The sequence below is a fragment of the Sprattus sprattus genome (assembly GCF_963457725.1).
Source record: "Sprattus sprattus genome assembly, chromosome: 1".
In the NCBI taxonomy this organism is placed as follows: Eukaryota; Metazoa; Chordata; class Actinopteri; order Clupeiformes; family Clupeidae; genus Sprattus; species Sprattus sprattus.
The window spans coordinates 28,323,196-28,343,279 of record NC_137920.1 but is presented as its reverse complement, the minus strand read 5'-3'; the positions used below and the strand labels follow the sequence as shown (position 1 = coordinate 28,343,279).

General features: G+C 41.1%; 6 protein-coding genes across 6 annotated transcripts; 3 read left to right on the top strand and 3 right to left on the bottom strand.

The window, feature by feature from the left end:
* Nucleotides 1-119: 119 nt before the first annotated feature.
* On the top strand, nt 120-494 carry LOC308365720 (histone H2B 1/2-like; the record flags this gene model as incomplete). Its single annotated transcript, XM_080839267.1, has 1 exon — nt 120-494. One exon carries the CDS (start codon nt 120-122, stop codon nt 492-494), a length of 375 nt encoding a protein of 124 aa, XP_080695393.1.
* A 1,006-nt stretch (nt 495-1,500) lies between these two features.
* On the bottom strand, nt 1,501-1,911 carry LOC308365717 (histone H3.2; the record flags this gene model as incomplete). The annotated part of the gene is made up of 1 exon (XM_080839254.1): nt 1,501-1,911. The coding sequence occupies one exon, from the start codon at nt 1,909-1,911 to the stop codon at nt 1,501-1,503; it is 411 nt and encodes a 136-aa protein (XP_080695380.1).
* A 10,158-nt stretch (nt 1,912-12,069) lies between these two features.
* Nucleotides 12,070-12,672, bottom strand: LOC308365705 (histone H1-like; the record flags this gene model as incomplete). Its single annotated transcript, XM_080839229.1, has 1 exon — nt 12,070-12,672. One exon carries the CDS (start codon nt 12,670-12,672, stop codon nt 12,070-12,072), a length of 603 nt encoding a protein of 200 aa, XP_080695355.1.
* A 2,922-nt stretch (nt 12,673-15,594) lies between these two features.
* LOC308372790 (histone H2A-like) lies at nt 15,595-16,356 on the bottom strand (the record flags this gene model as incomplete). The annotated part of the gene is made up of 1 exon (XM_080848107.1): nt 15,595-16,356. The coding sequence occupies one exon, from the start codon at nt 16,354-16,356 to the stop codon at nt 15,979-15,981; it is 378 nt and encodes a 125-aa protein (XP_080704233.1). The 3' UTR covers nt 15,595-15,978.
* A 1,212-nt stretch (nt 16,357-17,568) lies between these two features.
* On the top strand, nt 17,569-17,946 carry LOC308361708 (histone H4; the record flags this gene model as incomplete). Its single annotated transcript, XM_080834135.1, has 1 exon — nt 17,569-17,946. The coding sequence occupies one exon, from the start codon at nt 17,569-17,571 to the stop codon at nt 17,878-17,880; it is 312 nt and encodes a 103-aa protein (XP_080690261.1). The 3' UTR covers nt 17,881-17,946.
* A 1,070-nt stretch (nt 17,947-19,016) lies between these two features.
* Nucleotides 19,017-19,391, top strand: LOC308366971 (histone H2B 1/2-like; the record flags this gene model as incomplete). Its single annotated transcript, XM_080840791.1, has 1 exon — nt 19,017-19,391. One exon carries the CDS (start codon nt 19,017-19,019, stop codon nt 19,389-19,391), a length of 375 nt encoding a protein of 124 aa, XP_080696917.1.
* Nucleotides 19,392-20,084: the final 693 nt, after the last annotated feature.

Below are 20,084 nucleotides of genomic sequence, written 5' to 3'. Positions count from 1 at the left end.
CTGGGATTCTGGTCATGGCTGGCCTAGGTGAAATATTAGCATAGAGTGCTGTATATATAGAGGTGGCACGACTGCATGCAGTACCGCAGTTCTGTCTGAATCCTCATACAGAAAGCATCATGCCTGAGCCAGCAAAGCCCGCCCCGAAGAAGGGCTCCAAGAAAGCCGTGACCAAGACCACAGCCAAAGGCGGCAAGAAGCGCCGAAAGACCAGGAAGGAAAGCTATGCCATCTACGTGTACAAGGTCCTGAAGCAGGTCCATCCCGACACTGGCATCTCCTCCAAGGCCATGGGCATCATGAACTCTTTCGTGAACGACATCTTCGAGCGTATCGCTGGAGAGTCTTCCCGTTTGGCTCACTACAACAAGCGTTCCACCATCACCTCCAGGGAGATCCAGACTGCAGTGCGTCTGCTTCTGCCCGGCGAGCTTGCTAAGCACGCCGTGTCTGAGGGAACCAAGGCCGTCACCAAGTACACCAGCTCCAAGTAAAGCGTTTTACGCTTTTCAACCCAAAGGCTCTTTTAAGAGCCACCCACATTGTCTTTGAAAAGCAGTTCCAACATAATCAAAATCTCCTTATGTTTTCAGGATGTTCCTCTAGAGAGGGTTGCGCCTACCTTGTTTCGGAAAATCACATAAGACTCCACTATCACACATTTTTGTAATATGAACGATGATCAAACCGAATTCTGAGCTCGAAATACGCACCTTGTGCGCATTTTTAATGTTGTACGTCAACTGCAGCCTAATTCTAAAACCGAAACGACATATGTGGAGCAGTTTTGCAATGCAGAGAACACAAACTGCAACACACTGCACTATACAATAAGTTTGCGTGTAGATGACTCGATACACTGGCCGCAACAACGTAACACAAAAAAAAAAAACCCAACGGTTCCAGATGTTGCACTCGTCTTTTTTTGTCAACAACAGGCGTGTGACAGGGAGTTGCAGAGTACGTCGCAAATGTTTAGGAACATTGTTTTGCATATGGTGCTGTCTTCCATCAGATGTAGTTCTTGGTATCGCTTCACCTTAGTCTTTAACTTCGGTTCTGACTGATCTTGAAACAAATACAACTGCAGTTATCATGTTATAGCTTAAATTTGTATGCACTCACTATTTTTATTTTATATTTATTTGATTTAAATTGTTTGGCATCACTGTGCACGTACATCCGTTGCTGTTCAGCACGTTGAGCTGCATTGTTCTGTATGAAAGGTGCTATACAAATATAAAGGTTATTAGTAATACTACTACTATATGCCCTACACATAGTGTATATGGTAAAAAGAATTTTCGGTCATTCTAGCGTCGGCTTTCAACCGTGACTTCTACTGGGGGGCTAAACATACTGTATGGTAGTAGAGTATAGTATGTGCGTGGGCTATTAAATAGCGTGTGTACCAACACTGGATGGAAAATGAGCTTTCATGAGTTATTTAGGTGGCTCTTAAAAGAGCCGTTTGTTTTTCTTGACGTTGTCGGGATCAACTTAAGCACGCTCCCCGCGGATGCGACGGGCCAGCTGGATGTCTTTGGGCATGATGGTCACCCTCTTGGCGTGGATGGCGCACAGGTTGGTGTCCTCAAACAGACCAACCAGGTAAGCCTCGCTGGCCTCCTGAAGAGCCATGACAGCAGAGCTCTGGAAGCGCAGATCGGTTTTGAAGTCCTGGGCAATTTCCCTGACCAGACGCTGGAAAGGCAGCTTGCGGATCAGCAGCTCAGTGGACTTCTGGTAACGACGGATCTCTCTCAGAGCCACTGTGCCGGGCCTGTAACGATGGGGCTTCTTCACTCCGCCGGTGGCTGGTGCGCTCTTACGAGCAGCCTTGGTGGCGAGCTGCTTTCGCGGAGCCTTTCCTCCGGTGGACTTACGGGCGGTTTGCTTCGTTCTTGCCATTGCAAAGTCTGCTTCAATGCTAGGAGTATGCCAGTACGCAAGCAAGCAGGGTATTTATAGGTTACAACCTCGACCAGCCCCCTGATGACGTTTACTTGCTGGCTACCGCTGATTGGTATTCAACGCCCTGATTCCGGTGGCGCCTAAAATTCAAAGTACAAAGCCCTTCTCCTACTCTACGAGCGTTTTTGCCTTAATTCAGAAATTCGTTCAGTATATAGACGCTTGACGTACAAAATGTATAATCTTATCCAACAACAACGCAAGAAGTGTTTGCTTGCATTTTTAATGTACATATTTGCCAATATCTTTATATTCACTGGCAGTCAATGCCTTATGATACTAAACTTTAAGTTAACTTGGTATTATCAAATGTATTATACATTTTCATTGTGGGAAAAGGGGGTCATAGTTAGCAACTGTGGTTTTCAGAGTACTGTGTGTTGGGCACACACAGGCATTTGAGACTGGAATCAGATTCAAAACCTAGAACCAGCGACCTCAGGAGTGTCCCAAATGCATGGTCTAGTTACCAATCCATGTACTTGGACACCTTTACCGCACATATGTGTGAATCTCTTTCACTAAATAGATGTGAGTTTGTATGTTACAGTACAGAAACTTGAAATGCTCCTTTCACATTAACTTCATATTCCTTTAGAAAGCCATAGGCAGTTCCTATTTTCCATGCTTATATCTTATCTGCAAACATCAAGTCCAACTTTCACCCATTACATTTGTGCATCATGCCGAATAGAGCCTGGGAATGCCCATTCTCAAATAGATGTGGGTGGCTCTTAAAGTTTTTACCATTGAATAAACACTCAAATCAAAAGTATAACACAATTATCCAAGTCGTTTGCAAGGAGCAAAACCCGGCCCAGAGATGCACCACTATAAGCACAACGTCAGTGCACACTTTTTGAGAAACAACACAGTGATTTACAAAACACTAAACACACTTGCATTCATTACGACACAGAAGAATATCAAGATGACACTTCCTTCCAATTCCAAAGCACCGACTGTCAAATTACCACACCTATGAGCCAATTGCTAAAACACAGCCATCAAGTGCGAAAAAACACATTAGTGCTAACATTTCTTTATGATTGAATAAACACTAAATTCAAAAGCATTACACAATTATCCAAACTGTATACTCAAGGAGCAAAACCTGGCCCAGATTTGCACCACTATAAGCTAAATGTCAGCCTCACACTGTTTGCCAACCATTACACACAGTGATTTGCAAAACACCAAACACATTTATATTATTGCACACAGATATATATCAAGATGTCACTTCCTTGCAATTCCAAAGCAGTGACTGACAAATAACCACCCCTATGAGTAATGCAATTGCTTACAGTTTTTCTCGATTGTTTACCGTTTTTTAAGATTGGATAAACGCTAAAATCAAACGTATTACACAATTATCAACACCTTAACTCAAGGAGCAAATCAACGTCTCAGAATTGCACCACTATAAGCACATGTCAACATCTCACTTTTTGCGAAACAATACACACAAGTGATTTGCAAAACACTGAACACACTTGAATGCTTTAGACACAGAAGTATATCAAGAGGTCACTTCCTTGCAATTCCAAAACATTGACTGTCAAATGACCACACCTATGAGCCTGTCAAATAAACAGAGCCATTACAGTTTTTTACAATTGCTAAAACACATTCTTGAAACAGTCACTCATGTTCTCTAAACTCTAAACACAAAACCTCATCTTCAAGCACTATTTACAAAACCTCTGAATCCTCTTGCAAAATGAAACTTTTGCCTCAAAACAGTTTTACCTGTGCTCAAAATCAAACACTGCTGTCAAATCATAAACAAAGTGTTCAAAATGATATACACTTTCAATCAGTCAGTAAACAATACACCACAAAATAGAAAACACACTGTTCAAAACATATAGTTCTCAGGGAGAAGTACAGGTATAGTATAGTTCTCAGGGAGAAGTACATTTCATATTTATCTATCATTGACTTTTGATGAATGAAAACATGTTCTCTCTCATAGTAGCTATACAAATGTATCAAAAATAACTACTTTGCTTTGCTCCTATTTGTGTTGGTTCTTTCTCCTTCTTGTACCCCTATAGTACTGTACCCTGCATCTCACAGCTCACAGCCCACTCTTGTTCTTCGTTGATATGAACCTACAACCAGTCAAAGTCTATTGAGCAATCAGTACTGTTACTGTACCAAATAGAAAGCACAATGTTCAGGGCCATACAACTTGTTTTCGTTTTGTCCTTATACAGCCTACAATGCACTGTAGGCCTACTACAATATACACTACCACAGTAAAAGGGACACAAATCAAAGGAGTCAACCTGGTGTTTACTTGTCCTCCTCCCCTCACATTGTTTCTTCTATTCATTCTCAGACTTTCTCCTTCCCACCTTCAACAACCTGTTTGCTCCCTAAACTGGCTCATATTGGTTGTGTCACATCATTTGATACAAGTTAAATACATTTTGAGTGGTTGTGTTCAATCAATGACATTTGTTCTCTATTTGTATTTGATTGTTGCCACTTGTGTTTACCAGTATGGATGACATGTGAATTAGAGTGCAGAATGTGTTTTAAGACTGAGAATGTGTTTAGAGTTTTGCTGAAAAGTCTAAGTGAGACCTGCAAATTGTGTTTTGCCATGAGAAATAGTTTAAGGTATTGACAACAGACTGCACAATTAGCTTCATGAGTTCAGGCAACTGAGAACTTTGTTCAGCCAGTGGGTTTTAGTGTTTTAGCAATTGTAAAAAACTGTAATTGACACACAGCTGATGTATGTTGGGTATATTGGGTCAACCACAGCTGATTCCAGTCTGGCTTAGAATCAATGGCATTACTTAGGTATACAGTAAAAGGAGGACTTTGAGGAATGATGTTTTTGGAAACAGAAACCGAAAAAGATGTCTGGACGAGGAAGAGTTAGAGCAAGGGGCCCAGGGAGAAGAGCAGGCCCAGTGAGAGGAGCAGTGAGAGGTGTAGTAGTGAGAGGAGCAGGAGTAGTGAGAGGAGCAGGAGAAGTGAGAGGAGCAGGAGTAGTGAGAGGTGCAGGAGAAGTGAGAGGAGCAGGAGTAGTGAGAGGAGCAGGAGTAGTGAGAGGAGCAGGAGTTGTGAGAGGAGCAGGTCCAGGGAGAAGAGCAGGCCTAAGGAGAGGGCAAGGTAGAGGTATAAGAATGCGTGGTGGTGGCATTCTAAGGGCTACAAGGGCAGTAGTGAGTGATGGAATTCGTGCCATGTGATAAACCACGGTCTTTCACTAAGAGAGGCTGGTGAAAGAGTACAGCCCAATTTGAGGCGGTCAACGGTTGCGTCAATTATACGCATCTTTCAACAAACCAACAGGTAAGTTTGCATTTTACATGGATTGTTTCTATTCTCACTTGACATGTCAATGAGGCCATACAGTAATGCATATGTTGATGTTTTTTGTCCCTCAAAAGAATGCAACGTCTTCCTCCCTCTGGGGGAAGAGGAAAGCTCCTCAATCATCAACAAGAGCTTGCCATAGTAGATATGGTTGTTGCAAATAATGCAATTAAACTGCATGAGATTCAAAGCAGAATTTTGGAGGAGCAAGAGATATTTCACAATATCAATAGCATCAGCCTCGCAACCATTACGCGGACATTGTCCAAACACAGAGTGCGGATGAAACAGCTCTACACTGCTCCCTTTGAGAGGAACAGTGAGCGAGTCAAGGTGTATCGCCTTGGATAACATCAGATGCGATGTGGATGAAAACTTGTGGCCTAACCCTGAAGATCGCAGGGATTAGATAAAGGAATGTTGTGGTTTTTTTTAGTACTCCCTTTTTACTGGGCTTTTTGCTGTTGCTTTTTTGTTCATGGATATTTTGTTAACTTTAAACAATACTGTAAAACGTTTTCTGTTGTATCATACTAAACAGTATTTCTACTATACCTCCTAGAGTAAACAGTGAAGAAAAAAAAAAACTGATTCGCTTTTTACTGGAATGCTTTTGAATGTGAACATTACATGTGGATATACAGTTCCCAACCAAAACATTTGGCGCAAAAAAACAGTGGATTGCATGTTTTGCATGCAAATACCTGTAAAACTGAAACATAAAAGTTTATGCAGTTTTTGTAATGTCGACAATAGCCAGTATTTTGAAACCTGGTGTACTTTGATTGGCTGCATGTTCCTTGTGAAGTGAAAACAAGAGTTATTCTTTGAAAGAATAATTTCATTTTGAGTCAGATGTCCAGTGTTTTGGTAAAGTTAGTGTGTGCAGAGAAAGATGTCTTCTATTTTGAAATGAAGAGTATATAGTTAACAAAATGTGCTTTTGAGAAGAAAATGATCTATTTGGCCAATTGTGTTTTGTAGGTGTAAGTCTGTGTTAAGAGTTTAGAAAAAGTATTTTAAGTATAGGTAAGCGCTCGTTAGCGATGGAAAAAATACTGTAAGGTATTGACAAGACTGCCCAATTAGCTTCATGAGTTCAGGCAACTGAGAACTTTGTTCAGCCAGTGGGTTTTAGTGTTTTAGCAATTGTAAAAAACTGTATGTGCGCAAACACATGACAGCTTAATTGTAGACACACCAAACAGGTTTACATTTTTTTACGATCGGATACACACTAAAATCAAAAGTATTACACAATTATCAAAACCTTCACTCAAGGAGCAAAACAACGGCTCAGATCTGCACAACTATAAGCACATTTAAACATCACACTTTTTTGCGAAACCATACACACAAGTGATTTGCAAAGCACTAAACACAGTTTTATGCTTTAGACACAGACGTACATCAAGAGGTCACTTCCTTGCAATTCCAAAACACTCTGTCAAGTTTATGAGCCGGTCGAATTAAAACAGCCATCAAGTGCCCAAACACATGATTGCTTACAGTTTTGTACGATCGGATACACACAATTTTGACTGCTCGGTTTTGTTTTTCAATCTCCTCACACAATAAGCACAACCACACCCAATGAGCAAAAACATCAGATCCATTGCAAAATGAAACACTCTTGTAAAATCTATACACTCATTTAACCAAAACCATATTTTGTTACCATATGAAACACACACATTGCATATACTGAATTCTGTTTGTACCACTTACACACTTCTGTTATAAACCTAAAACACTTTTAGCAATACTACTTCTCAGTGATGAGAGTAGTGTAAGTGAAGTACACAGAGAAAGTGAAAATACACAATACAGTAAAAACACTACACAAGACCAATGCTGAAAATATTATTTACGTAATTCTCTCTACTAGTGCAGTGCCCGTAGGAATTATGTAGTGTTAACAGACGTAGGTGTAGCTGTTGGGTAGTGTAATAGCAAGACATGTTTGCACTCCACATAGGTACAGGTTAGACTGAAGTAATACGGGGCACTTTTTACATATCATTATTTTGAGATCCGGGGCTAGAATCTCTGAGAACACTTTAATGTAAGACCATTGGTAACCAATAAGATTAAGATTTTTGAATGTATAGTTCGCGAAATATTTGTATTTTACCGTTTGCCGTGCATTGAAATGCATTGGGTTTAGCGTCGCTAAACCCAATGCACGACAAACGGTAAAATACAAATATCTCAAAAACTATAAATTCAAAAATCTTCAAAATCAAGGATGCACAGGTTCATGACATGCGTAAGCTACATGCGAAATATCATAACTAACGTATCTACCGTCAGGGAGATATGCCCTAGACAGACTACTCTGAAAGGTATGATGGTCCCATATGGTTTCCATTCAGACTGCACTTATTCAGATCAGAGTATTTCTATAGGAAACTCACCTTGTTTCACTGCCGTATGTAGTCTGTGTTTTCTTGTTCCAGTATGTGTAAATAATAAGCCACTTAGCTAATTGTCTTGTTGCAAAAACTGACAATCGAGTTTGACCATCCGGTTTTATAGGTTCTGAGCGTGACATAGCTTGTTTGATTGTGACGTAATTTCGGTGCACAGTGGGACTTGCTACGGGAAAAGATAACCCATTGTTTCCTACGGGAAACGGTAAAATACAAATATCTCGAAAACTATAAATTCAAAAATCTTCAAAATCAAGGATGCACAGGTTCATGACATGCGTAAGCTACATGAGAAATCTCATAACTAACGTATCTACCGTCAGGGAGATACGCCCTAGACAGACTGACACTCCACAAACCCACACACACACAGATTCCTGGATTTATAGATAGATATACCCAAATCAGTCAACATGGAGAATCGCAACAAAACATGTCCCAGTTTTCATGCTACTTCAGCAGTGTGCATAACACTGTAAGCTCAGCAAATATCAGACAAACGTGAAAAGATGTTTCCAGTACAGGTTACAATTCCATTTACAGTCAAAAAAAAATAAATCAGAAAAAATACAGTACAAATAAAGTTGCATTTTACCCTGATGTCTTTTTAGGACTTCAGGTTGCCAGTGTTGACTGAAAAACCTGATGGACATTGCTGTATTGAAAAGGGCATGGTCACCGATAATGTTCGCTTGAATTTCTCTGAGCCTGATAGCATTACGTATTTGCCAAAATCATGTTTACAGTATGATCTCTCTATCTTGTTCTTGCGTGAATATGGGCCTGTCCTCCTTTCAAGTTTACAGTATTTGATACATTTTGAGCACATTTTCCTCCTGCTTCAGGTCTTCCTCTTCCTCTACTTCCACCTTGACCTCAGCCTCATGGCATGGCCTCGGCCTCTTCCTCCTTCTCCTCCTCTGTGGATTCCCCCTCTCACCCTCACCACTTCTTCTGACTCCTTCCATTTTGGTTGAAGACAGATTACAGTTACTCATCTGCTGCATTTTTATAGTGCTTAAACCTGTTTGTTGTGTTTGGGCATTGAAGGCTGTGTTTATTTGACCGGCTCATACGTGTGGTAACTTGACAGAGCGTTTTGGAATTGTAAGGAAGTGACCTCTTGATACACGTCTGTGCCTAAAGCATAAAAGTGTGTTTAGTGCTTTGCAAATCACTTGTGTGTATGGTTTCGCAAAAAGTGTGATGTTGAAATGTTCTTATAGTTGTGCAGATCTGAGCCGTTGTTTTGCTCCTTGAGTGAAGGTTTTGATAATTGTGTTACACTTTTGATTTTAGTGTGTATCCGATTGTGCAAAAAAACTGCAATTGTAGACACAACAAACAGGTTTAAGCACTATAGAAATGCAGCAGATGAGTAACTGTAATCTGTCTTCAACCAAAATAGAAGGAATCAGAAGAAGAAGAAGAGTGAGGGTGAGAGGGGGAATCCACAGAGGAGGAGAAAGAGGAAGAGGAAGAGGAAGAGGCCGAGGCCATGCCATGAGGCCGAGGTCAAGGTGGAAGTAGAGGAAGAGGAAGACCTGAAGCAGGAGGAAAATGTGCTCAAAGAAGAAGAAGACCAAATGTATCAAATAAACTTGAAAGGAGGACAGGCCCATATTCACGCAAGAACAAGATAGAGAGATCATAAACATGCTTTTGGCAAATACGTAATGCTATCAGGCTCAGATAAATTCAAGCGAACATTATCGGTGACCATGCCATTTTCAATACAGTAATGTCCATCAGGTCTCTCAGTCAACACTGGCGACACTGACAAATCCTAAAAAGGCATCAGGGTAAAATGCAACTTTATTGGAAACATCTTTTCACCTTTGTCTGATATTTGCTGAGCTTACAGTGCTATGCACACTATTGAAGTAGCATGAACACTGGGACATGTTTTGTTGTGATTCTCCGTGTTGACATGTTGACTGATTTGGGTATATGGAGAGAATTACGTAAATCATATTTTCATCAGTCTTGGGTAGTGTTTTTACTGTATTGTGTATTTTCACTTTCTCTGTGTACTTCACTTACACTACTCTAATCACTGAGAAGTAGAATTGCTAAAAGTGTTTAAGGTTTATAACAGAAGTGTGTAAGTGGTACAAACAGAATTCAGTATATGCAATGTGTGTGTTTCATATGGTGACATTATAGTTTTGTTAAATGAGTGTATACATTTTACAAGAGTGTTTCAATTTGCAATGGATCTGATGTTTTTGCTCATCGGGTGTGTGGTTGTGCTTATTGTGTGAGAAGATTGAAAAACAAAACCAAGCAGTCAAAATTGTGTGTATCCGATCGTAAAAAACTGTAAATGAGTGTATAGATTTTACAAGAGTGTTTCATTTTGCAATGGATCTGAGGTGTTTTGCTCATTGGGTGTGTGGTTGTGCTTATTGTGTGAGGAGATTAAAAAACAAAACCAAGCAGTCAAAATTGTGTGTATCCGATCGTAAAAAACTCCAAACACTATAGAAATGCAGCAGATGAGTTACAGGTTTTTTTTATGATTGCTAAAACACATTTCTTGAAACAGTCACCCATTTTCTCAAAATTGTAAACTCAAAACCTCATCTTCAAGCACTATTTACAAATCCTCTGAATCCCCTTGCAAAATGAAACTTTCGCCTCAAAATCAACCACTGCTCTCAAATCATAATCAAAGTGATCGAAATGATATACACTTTCAAGCAGTGAGTAAACAATACACCAGAAAATAGAAAACACATTGTTCAAAACATATAGTTCTCAAGGAAAAGTACATGTTTAATCTCAAAACAAATTTCATATTTATCCGTCATCTTTTGATGAACAAAAACATGTTCTCTCATAGTAGCTAAAATTGTATCAGAAATTACTATTCTGCTTTGCTCTAATTTGTGTTGGTTCTTTCTCCTCCTTGTACCCCTATAGTACTGTACCCTGCATCTCACTACTCACAACGCACTTGTTCTTTGTTGATATGAACTCTTCAAAACACAACACAAAATTCTCTGCTTTAGACACAGATTTCAATTGTTAACCACACTTTCTTCAAAACACTAAACACCATCCTCTCTACTTTGCACACTTCATCAATGCGAAAACCTCCTTGTTTTCAGACAGAACCCACTGCTATTCAAATAGCAAAACTTCCATTTCCAAAGCTGTTGTGCAATTTTAAATCAAAACATAAGCTCCTGGTTTGGAGAACAATTTATGGCAACATTGCAGTGAGAGGTGACCAGAGAGGCAGAGGAGTGAGAGTAAGAGGAGGAGAAGGAGAATGAGTAAAAGGATGAAGAGGAAGAGCAAGAAAGAGAGCCATTACTGTATCTCTTTAGAGATTCAGGCCAATGTGTTCAACCATGAGGTCAACATGGGTTTGACCATACATGAGGCTGGCCAGAGGGTTCAACCAAACATAAGCCGCTTCTCAGTTGCATCCATTCTCCGGACATTCAGAAGAGATTCTCATGACACTTAACTTCATGAGAATATGATACGTGTTTGCAGTGGACATATTAAGAACATGGAACTGGCTATAAAATGTTGAGTAAACGACATTCAAGGAACCGAGTCAGTAAAATGATCCCAACTTCCCATCAATATTTCTAAGCACAAATGTGAAGGTACACGGTGAGCCAGTATTCTGTGTATATGCTTTGTCTCCCTCCTTCACTGGCTGAAACCACCGTACTGAGAGCCAATCAATTTATAGCTTACCATGTGACATCAGGTCAAGCTTAGTTTGGTGTCGGCCGCTTTCTATCCTTCCCTTTCCCGCTTCTTCTCGAAAATCTTGAATTTCAATGGCCTTAATAAATCACTCTATTTTGTCAACGACTCTTATCTGCGAATAATGAGTCAAATTGAGCTGGTTGAGGAGTCAACTGGATATTTGTGTGACGTGTTTGGTAAAACAATGGATAACACCCACTGTTACGTAATCATTGTACTGAAATTGGTTACAATGTAACAAGCTTTTTATGTTTTTCGTCTTGAGATATTTTGTGAGTTGAAATGGAATGTAGATGGTTCATGAATTCAATGTATCTTTGTGTAACCTTATCAACGTGCATGTCACAATGCAGGTGTAATGCTTTTGAGAGACCCAAGGCGTTCCACATTAACAAAGCAAATATAAACGAAGCAGTTTTTTTCTCTCTCTCTTTTGACTGCAATTAACAATATGAGGTGCAAAATCATGTTTTTTTTTTTTTTTAGATTTGACCATCACCAGTGTAGGAAGAGATGCATTCAAATGAAATGTTGGGTGGCTCTTAAAAGAGCCTTTGTTTAACTACAAAGAGCAGCACGCGAAGCGCAATATTTACTTCTTTTTAGGGGCAGCCTTTTTCGCCTTGGTGGCTTTAGGCTTGGCCACCTTGGGTTTCGCTGCCTTAGCTTTCTTGGGGCTCTTAGCTGCCTTCTTGGGTGCGGCGGGCTTTTTGGCCTTCTTGGGGCTCTTCGTTGCCTTCTTGGGCGTAACGGGTTTCTTGGCTTTCTTCGGAGACTTCTTTGCAGCAGCTGCGGGCTTCTTTGCCACTGCCTTCTTGGGCTTCTTGGCTACAGCGGGCTTCTTTGCTGCCGGCTTCTTGGCTTTGACGGGAGCCTTCTTCGCAGGCTTCTTCACCTCTGCCTGTTTGTTCAGCTTGAAGGAGCCGGACGCGCCAGTTCCTTTCGTCTGAACCAGTGTGCCCTTTGAGACGAGACTCTTGATGGCCACCTTGACACGAGCGTTGTTCTTTTCCACATCGTATCCACCAGCGGCTAAAGCCTTCTTCAGGGCAGCCAGAGAAACTCCCTTCCTCTCTTTGGATGCAGTGATGGATTTGACGATAAGCTCGCCCACACTGGGTCCGGTTTTCTTGGGCCTTGGTGCCTTCTTCTTGGGAGACTTAGCAGGCGCGGCAGCTGGGGCAACTTCAGCCATAGTTTCGTGGTGTCTAACGATCAGAGTACGAGAGAATCGAGTGAACGAGTACCACGAGTCGCCAGCGGGTTGTATTTAAGATAGGCATGAGAACCGTTGAGACTCAACTGAAAGAGCTCTCCATTCCTCTCTTCCGTGATGGACTCGCTTGTGTTTTCTCCACTCGCATTTTGTAACAAAATGTGTCTAACGAAACAAAATGTGCGGATATGAAGATGTCGGTTGTGAAGTTCACACCTTGCACTTTAAAGCAAACTTAAATTACCTCGCATTTTCACCCTTTCCGTGTTTCAACGAACAGAGAACCGTAGAAGTGACAGGGGCGTCGTGGCAACCCATATTTCTTTTCTGAGGAAAACTCCTCTAAAAAAGTTGTAAAATCATTTGGCATTTGCACCTCGGTGAGCAATAGAACAAACCATGGACCTCTATGACCCGTATAATCGGTAATAAAGTACCCTGTGCGAATCTGTGCTTTTCAGATGGGATCTGTTTGGACTTAGTGAAACACATGGCTGCCAGACATATTCGGCCGATCCGACATCACAGCAGACACACATCCTAATGGGAATGCAGACATTTTGAACATTTATTGGAAACAAACACTTTGAACACTTTCGTAAATACAGATACATTTAAAGACAATCAAAGTTGTAGCCCATATGGTCGAATACAGTTCGTGCCTTTGGGACGATTTCAGGTTTGTACTATACTGAACCCAAAAATGAGCGGTGACCATACCATTTTCAATAATGTCCATCATGTCTCTCAGTCAACACTGGCACTCATTCTGGAAAGAAGAAAAGAAAAACGTATTTGTACTGTATTTTCAGATCTTTTATTTTAGTTTTACTGCAATTGTAACCTGGATACAGAATATGTTGGTCTGATATTTGTTGAGCTTAAAGTGTTATGCACACTACTGTAATAGCATGACAACTGGGAAACTCGTTGTTGTGATTCTCAATGTTGACTGGTTTTGGGTGTATGGAGAGAAATTAATTATATTTTCCGCAGCATTGGTCTTGTGGTGAATGTATTGTATATTTGCACTTTCTCTGTGTACTTCTCTTACACTACCCTAATCACTGAGAAGTAGAAATGCGACATCTGCTTATAGTGGTGCAAATCTGGGCATATGTTTTGCTCCTTGAGTGTAAGGTTTTGTTCATTGTGTAATACTTTTGATTTGAGTGTTTATGCAATCGTACAAAACTTTGGTGAATGTATTGTATATTTGCACTTTTCCTGTGTCGTTCACTTACACTCTAATCACTGAGGTGTAGAATTGCTAAAAGTGTTTTAGGTTTGGAGCAGCAGTGTGTTACTGGTACAAACAGAATTACAGTGTTTCACACAAAAAACTTCATGTACCAATCAGTCGACCCAATTTGGCATTTCTTCACACTCCCTTATCTGTATAGACTCTGACTTTCCTGCTTTACACTCTAATGTCAATTACACATCACCTTGTCAAATCACTACACACAATGTTCAGTTGTTGCAGACACTTTTCAAGTAAAATCTCAAAGCAACAACAACACACAAATATAAACATTCAGGTCAGTTGCCTGTGATGTGGATAATGCCCCCCTGCCCGACAGGAACCGTAGGCATGTTGTGAAAAAAACGATAAGTTATATGTTTCATGCGTGTGTGTGTGTGTGTGTGTGTGTGTGTGTGTGTGTGTGTGTGTGTGTGTGTGTGTGTGTGTGTGTGTGTGAGTGTGTTTGTGTGTCTGAGTGTGTGTGTGTATGTGTGTGTGTTTTAGTGTGTTTGTGGTAACGCAATTTGTTTTGATAAATTAGTGTATTGTTTTTAGATGCATGTTTAATTTTGCAAAGGATGTGAATTGTTCTACTAATTGGGTGTGTGGTGGTGCTAATTGTGTGTAGTGTTTTGAAAAACAGGGCCCTGTTTTCAAAAATGTGCTTCTGCAATCAAGAAAAAACTGTAATGATATTGTTCCATACATCATGGTATAGTGTAGGCGTGGATGGGTTACAGGACTGAGAGGAAGTTTAACGATAAGAGATATTACTTGCAGGTGTACATGTTATAAGATTGCATGCCTTTGAATCATCAGGTATTTCCGTTGGATTGCCTACACACTAAACCCTGCCTCACTAGCAAGGCACAATAGACTTACACAGACTGAACTATAAGTCCCACTTGGTCCAGGTCATACTCTTTTCTACGCCATGCACTTCACTATTCCCCATCGCAGCAGACATCAACATAGGAGAAGAGGAGGACAGTTTCACAAAGAAAATAAGTTTCTCTAACTGTGACACAGAGAAAAACACCATTTAATGTTTAAAATCTCCCTGAGCCTTGCCATGCTGATTTTGATGATTATTTTTTCAGAAAAATGCAGGGGGCTGGATATCCCCCCTTCATCTGCAGTTGGCTGTGCGTAACGACGAGGAGTTGAACAAATTACTTTGTGGTGTCACCATCGCACAAGGTGGTGTGTTAGGCTCAGAGCTTGGGGTTAACTTACACTTTCTACTCCCCTTATATTTGATGGCAGTAGTTACTAGTTACGATTTTACACAAGCTTTTAAAATCCAACAAATTGTTAAAGAAGGCTTCTCATGTCTTACAAATAGAAGGGTGCAGTCTCAGATTTCAAATGTTCATGAATTGTTAACAGCTCCACCAAATAGTGATTTTCCCTCTAAATGTCTCACATTGCTTAAGTCAATAAACGTTCCAATGATCTCACATCTCACCAAAAGTGAAAGACTAGTTAAAAGGTGAAAGAACAGATTGTGGCGATACATACGTGGAGTAGCAATAGTTTCAAACGTTTCAAAAAGTTAAACGAGACTTTGACTCATTGTTTTAATATGGGCCACCATAGACCCTGAACAACTAGAGGCTCACAAAAATCTCAACAATGGGCATCAACAGGACGTTTCTGAATGTATAGTTAACCTTATGTCACCTCGACAATTATTATGTTGTTTATACATTGGCTGAGGTAGTTTGGTCTTTCTGGCTGTGTCCAGACAACCCAATGGTAGTACATTGAGTGTCTAAATATAGTGTGTTTATGTTCAAGTATGTATCAAAATCAAGCTAGGCTGCTAGTGTTTACATAAATGCAAGTAACATGAATGGCATTGACCAGTGCCTGCTACACCAGTTATTAAAGAAAACAACATAAAGTCCTTTTCTGATAGGTGTATGTGCCAATTGGTGGGGGGGCAGAGTGGCACTTTAAGCAACTTGGAATGAACTTTTAAAAAGTAATTGGGTGGCTCTTAAAAGAGCCTTTGTTTGATAGTTTAGAGGTCAGATTTACTTGGACTTCTCGGTCTTCTTGGGCAGGAGCACAGCCTGGATATTGGGCAGTACACCACCCTGAGCGATGGTCACTCCGCCGAGCAGCTTGTTCAACTCCTCGTCGTTGCGCACAGCCAGCTGCAGATGGCGGGGAATGATACGACTCTTCTTGTTGTCACGGGCAGCGTTGCCGGCCAACTCGAGAATCTCAGCAGTCAGATACTCGAGCACTGCAGCCATGTAGACCGGAGCACCAGCACCAACACGATGAGCATAGTTGCCCTTGCGGAGCAGCCTGTGAACACGGCCCACGGGGAACTGGAGTCCAGCCCTGGAGGAGCGAGTCTTGGCCTTTGCTCTAGCCTTTCCACCGGTTTTGCCTCTGCCGCTCATTTTAGGAGTTGTATGGGTTCTTCCGAATACTGAAGTGTAGCAAAACGGGGAGGGGAGTGTATTTATTCTCCTCAAGCTCAGCGTTGCTCATTGCCTCAGTGGTTGAGGCGAGAATACTGAGAGCCAATCAACGTGTAGGTCCTGCGGGAAGACAAACGTTGCTTCATTTTGGCGCCTGCTGGATATCCTCCTTTCCTTTTGTGCGTGATCTCCAAAATCACTGACTATTTTAACGCATGCAATAGTTAAAACGACACCTTCCAGTTTAGGTTGCAGCTTGGTTTCCAGATATGTCAGTTCAATGGTCACAATAATCACAAAGTCCCAGAATCTCCATGTATTGCGAACACCTTTAAAATGGAACAAACTGAAGTGGTTAGGTGATACAAAGTATCTAATGGACCGGCTTGTAATCATGTTTGAATGATACAAAAATAACAACGATGAGCAGAATTCTGCAAGCATATTTCAATTTTTTGGGGATCCGTCAGCTGTATTTAATTTAAATAGAATTTAATAGCTTATTAAAGATGTATTAACAACACACTGTTTATTTATTATCAGCCACTCTGGCTAAACTTCACTTAAAGATTAACTTTTCTTTCTGGCTCTAAAGCAGGTGAATACATACTGCCATACCATGTGTGTTCATTGCTTAATTGGTTGGTGGGGATTTAAAACCTTGATAGACTTTACATCTTCAGCTGAAAATATTGCAAACGTAGCTTGAGCTTGAAGCATACATTACTCATTACGACCAATTGTTTTTATAGGAACAATGCATTTGAAAGACCGCACACCATCATGGGTAGTTGGCTAGCGAGAAAGAGGGTTACATACACCACTTTAAAGACAGATCCCGTAGCCTTACTATGAAAACAACTATTATAAAATGGACTGTATGGGTTACAAAGAGTCGAGCTCCCAAAGGCCATGGATCCTTTTAGTGGTTCGGTCGGTCATAATAGTTACATTTTAGACAAAGAGGATTGGATATAACCGTCCACTTAAATTCTATGTACTTTGAATACTGAATGACGTGTCAAGGTGACGTACAATTTGCTGCATGTACGCGCCAACACCAGTAGAGAAAAGTAGGAGGGACGGACGAGGAGGAGTGTTTATAGTCTTCAAACAGGTCCTCCAGATGGATATAAGACCTCGTACAACACGCTGAGGTGCACACATTGCTGTAAAACTAAAACAGTGACAATGAGTGGAAGAGGCAAAGGAGGAAAAGGACTCGGTAAAGGGGGCGCCAAGCGTCATCGTAAGGTTCTTCGTGATAACATCCAGGGCATCACTAAGCCCGCAATCAGGCGTCTTGCTCGTCGTGGCGGTGTGAAGCGTATCTCTGGCCTCATCTACGAGGAGACCCGTGGTGTGCTGAAGGTGTTCCTGGAGAACGTCATCCGTGATGCCGTCACCTACACCGAGCATGCCAAGAGAAAGACCGTGACCGCAATGGATGTCGTCTATGCTCTGAAACGCCAGGGTCGTACTCTGTACGGTTTTGGAGGTTAATAATCTTTCACCTCATTCTGAGACAAAGGCTCTTTTAAGAGCCACCCAAATACTTACGTAAAACATGATTCCAATTGCGTTTATATTGAAAAATGGGAATGTTCAATACCAATGTGTGGTGTAAGATGTCAACTATGGCGCACTAATACTGAATATAACCTACAATGCACAACACGGCCAACAGCCACTGTAAATGCATAATTATTTATTTTAGTGAGCCTTCTCCTGTTAGGTTCATTGTAAATGTATTCCCACTGATTTCATAGCTTTACTGCTTAATGATAAGCATGGCTATATCCCCACATGCAATACCAAGTTCAAAAGTACAATTGTATGAGCTGATCCACGTTATATGGAAGTGGCGAATATACCAAGAGTAGTGTGTTTGCAAAAGTATTGTGAGGCAATGTAAAATGCAGGCCATTGCCAGGGAACTCAAAAGTCAATGAAAAAAACAATCTCACCAACAAAATCCCACGAAGATACTCTGGGGCCCCCTACAAAGTCATACACGGCAAACCTTTTTTGAGTTTTTCCTAATCTGTTTGGGATAACATAGGACATACAGGACAACTGAAAAAAAAACTGTAACTCCCATAACAGGGAGCACTCCTATGGAAACCAAATTTGAACCAATAATCAAACCAATAATCAAATTCACATCTTAGTCTTTTTGACATGTAGATATTCTAACTGAAGAAAAAAAACGATTCAGTTATTGAGTCATATGCTGCAACTCACTTTCATGGATGCACGTATAGGCTACTTGAATCTCTCCTATAAAGACTTTGTCAGTGTTTACGATGCAGATTTATTGAAAATATGTATCACTAACAATGAGGCTTAATTAATGCCGCAGGTCTCGTATATTGACTTCATTTTGGTCATGCCAAGGTAGCTCAGAAAGTGCGGGAAGATGACAAAAGAAGGGGAAGTGCGGACTAAACTATCTTTCTGTGGTCAGAGCGGGCTTAGTAGACGGACCCGCCCCTGCGCTTCAAAGTAACCAACCATCGTCTGGGATTCTGGTCATGGCTGGCCTAGGTGAAATATTAGCATAGAGTGCTGTATATATAGAGGTGGCACGACTGCATGCAGTACCGCAGTTCTGTCTGAATCCTCATACAGAAAGCATCATGCCTGAGCCAGCAAAGCCCGCCCCGAAGAAGGGCTCCAAGAAAGCCGTGACCAAGACCACAGCCAAAGGCGGCAAGAAGCGCCGAAAGACCAGGAAGGAAAGCTATGCCATCTACGTGTACAAGGTCCTGAAGCAGGTCCATCCCGACACTGGCATCTCCTCCAAGGCCATGGGCATCATGAACTCTTTCGTGAACGACATCTTCGAGCGTATCGCTGGAGAGTCTTCCCGTTTGGCTCACTACAACAAGCGTTCCACCATCACCTCCAGGGAGATCCAGACTGCAGTGCGTCTGCTTCTGCCCGGCGAGCTTGCTAAGCACGCCGTGTCTGAGGGAACCAAGGCCGTCACCAAGTACACCAGCTCCAAGTAAAGCGTTTTACGCTTTTCAACCCAAAGGCTCTTTTAAGAGCCACCCACATTGTCTTTGAAAAGCAGTTCCAACATAATCAAAATCTCCTTATGTTTTCAGGATGTTCCTCTAGAGAGGGTTGCGCCTACCTTGTTTCGGAAAATCACATAAGACTCCACTATCACACATTTTTGTAATATGAACGATGATCAAACCGAATTCTGAGCTCGAAATACGCACCTTGTGCGCATTTTTAATGTTGTACGTCAACTGCAGCCTAATTCTAAAACCGAAACGACATATGTGGAGCAGTTTTGCAATGCAGAGAACACAAACTGCAACACACTGCACTATACAATAAGTTTGCGTGTAGATGACTCGATACACTGGCCGCAACAACGTAACACAAAAAAAAAAAACCCAACGGTTCCAGATGTTGCACTCGTCTTTTTTTGTCAACAACAGGCGTGTGACAGGGAGTTGCAGAGTACGTCGCAAATGTTTAGGAACATTGTTTTGCATATGGTGCTGTCTTCCATCAGATGTAGTTCTTGGTATCGCTTCACCTTAGTCTTTAACTTCGGTTCTGACTGATCTTGAAACAAATACAACTGCAGTTATCATGTTATAGCTTAAATTTGTATGCACTCACTATTTTTATTTTATATTTATTTGATTTAAATTGTTTGGCATCACTGTGCACGTACATCCGTT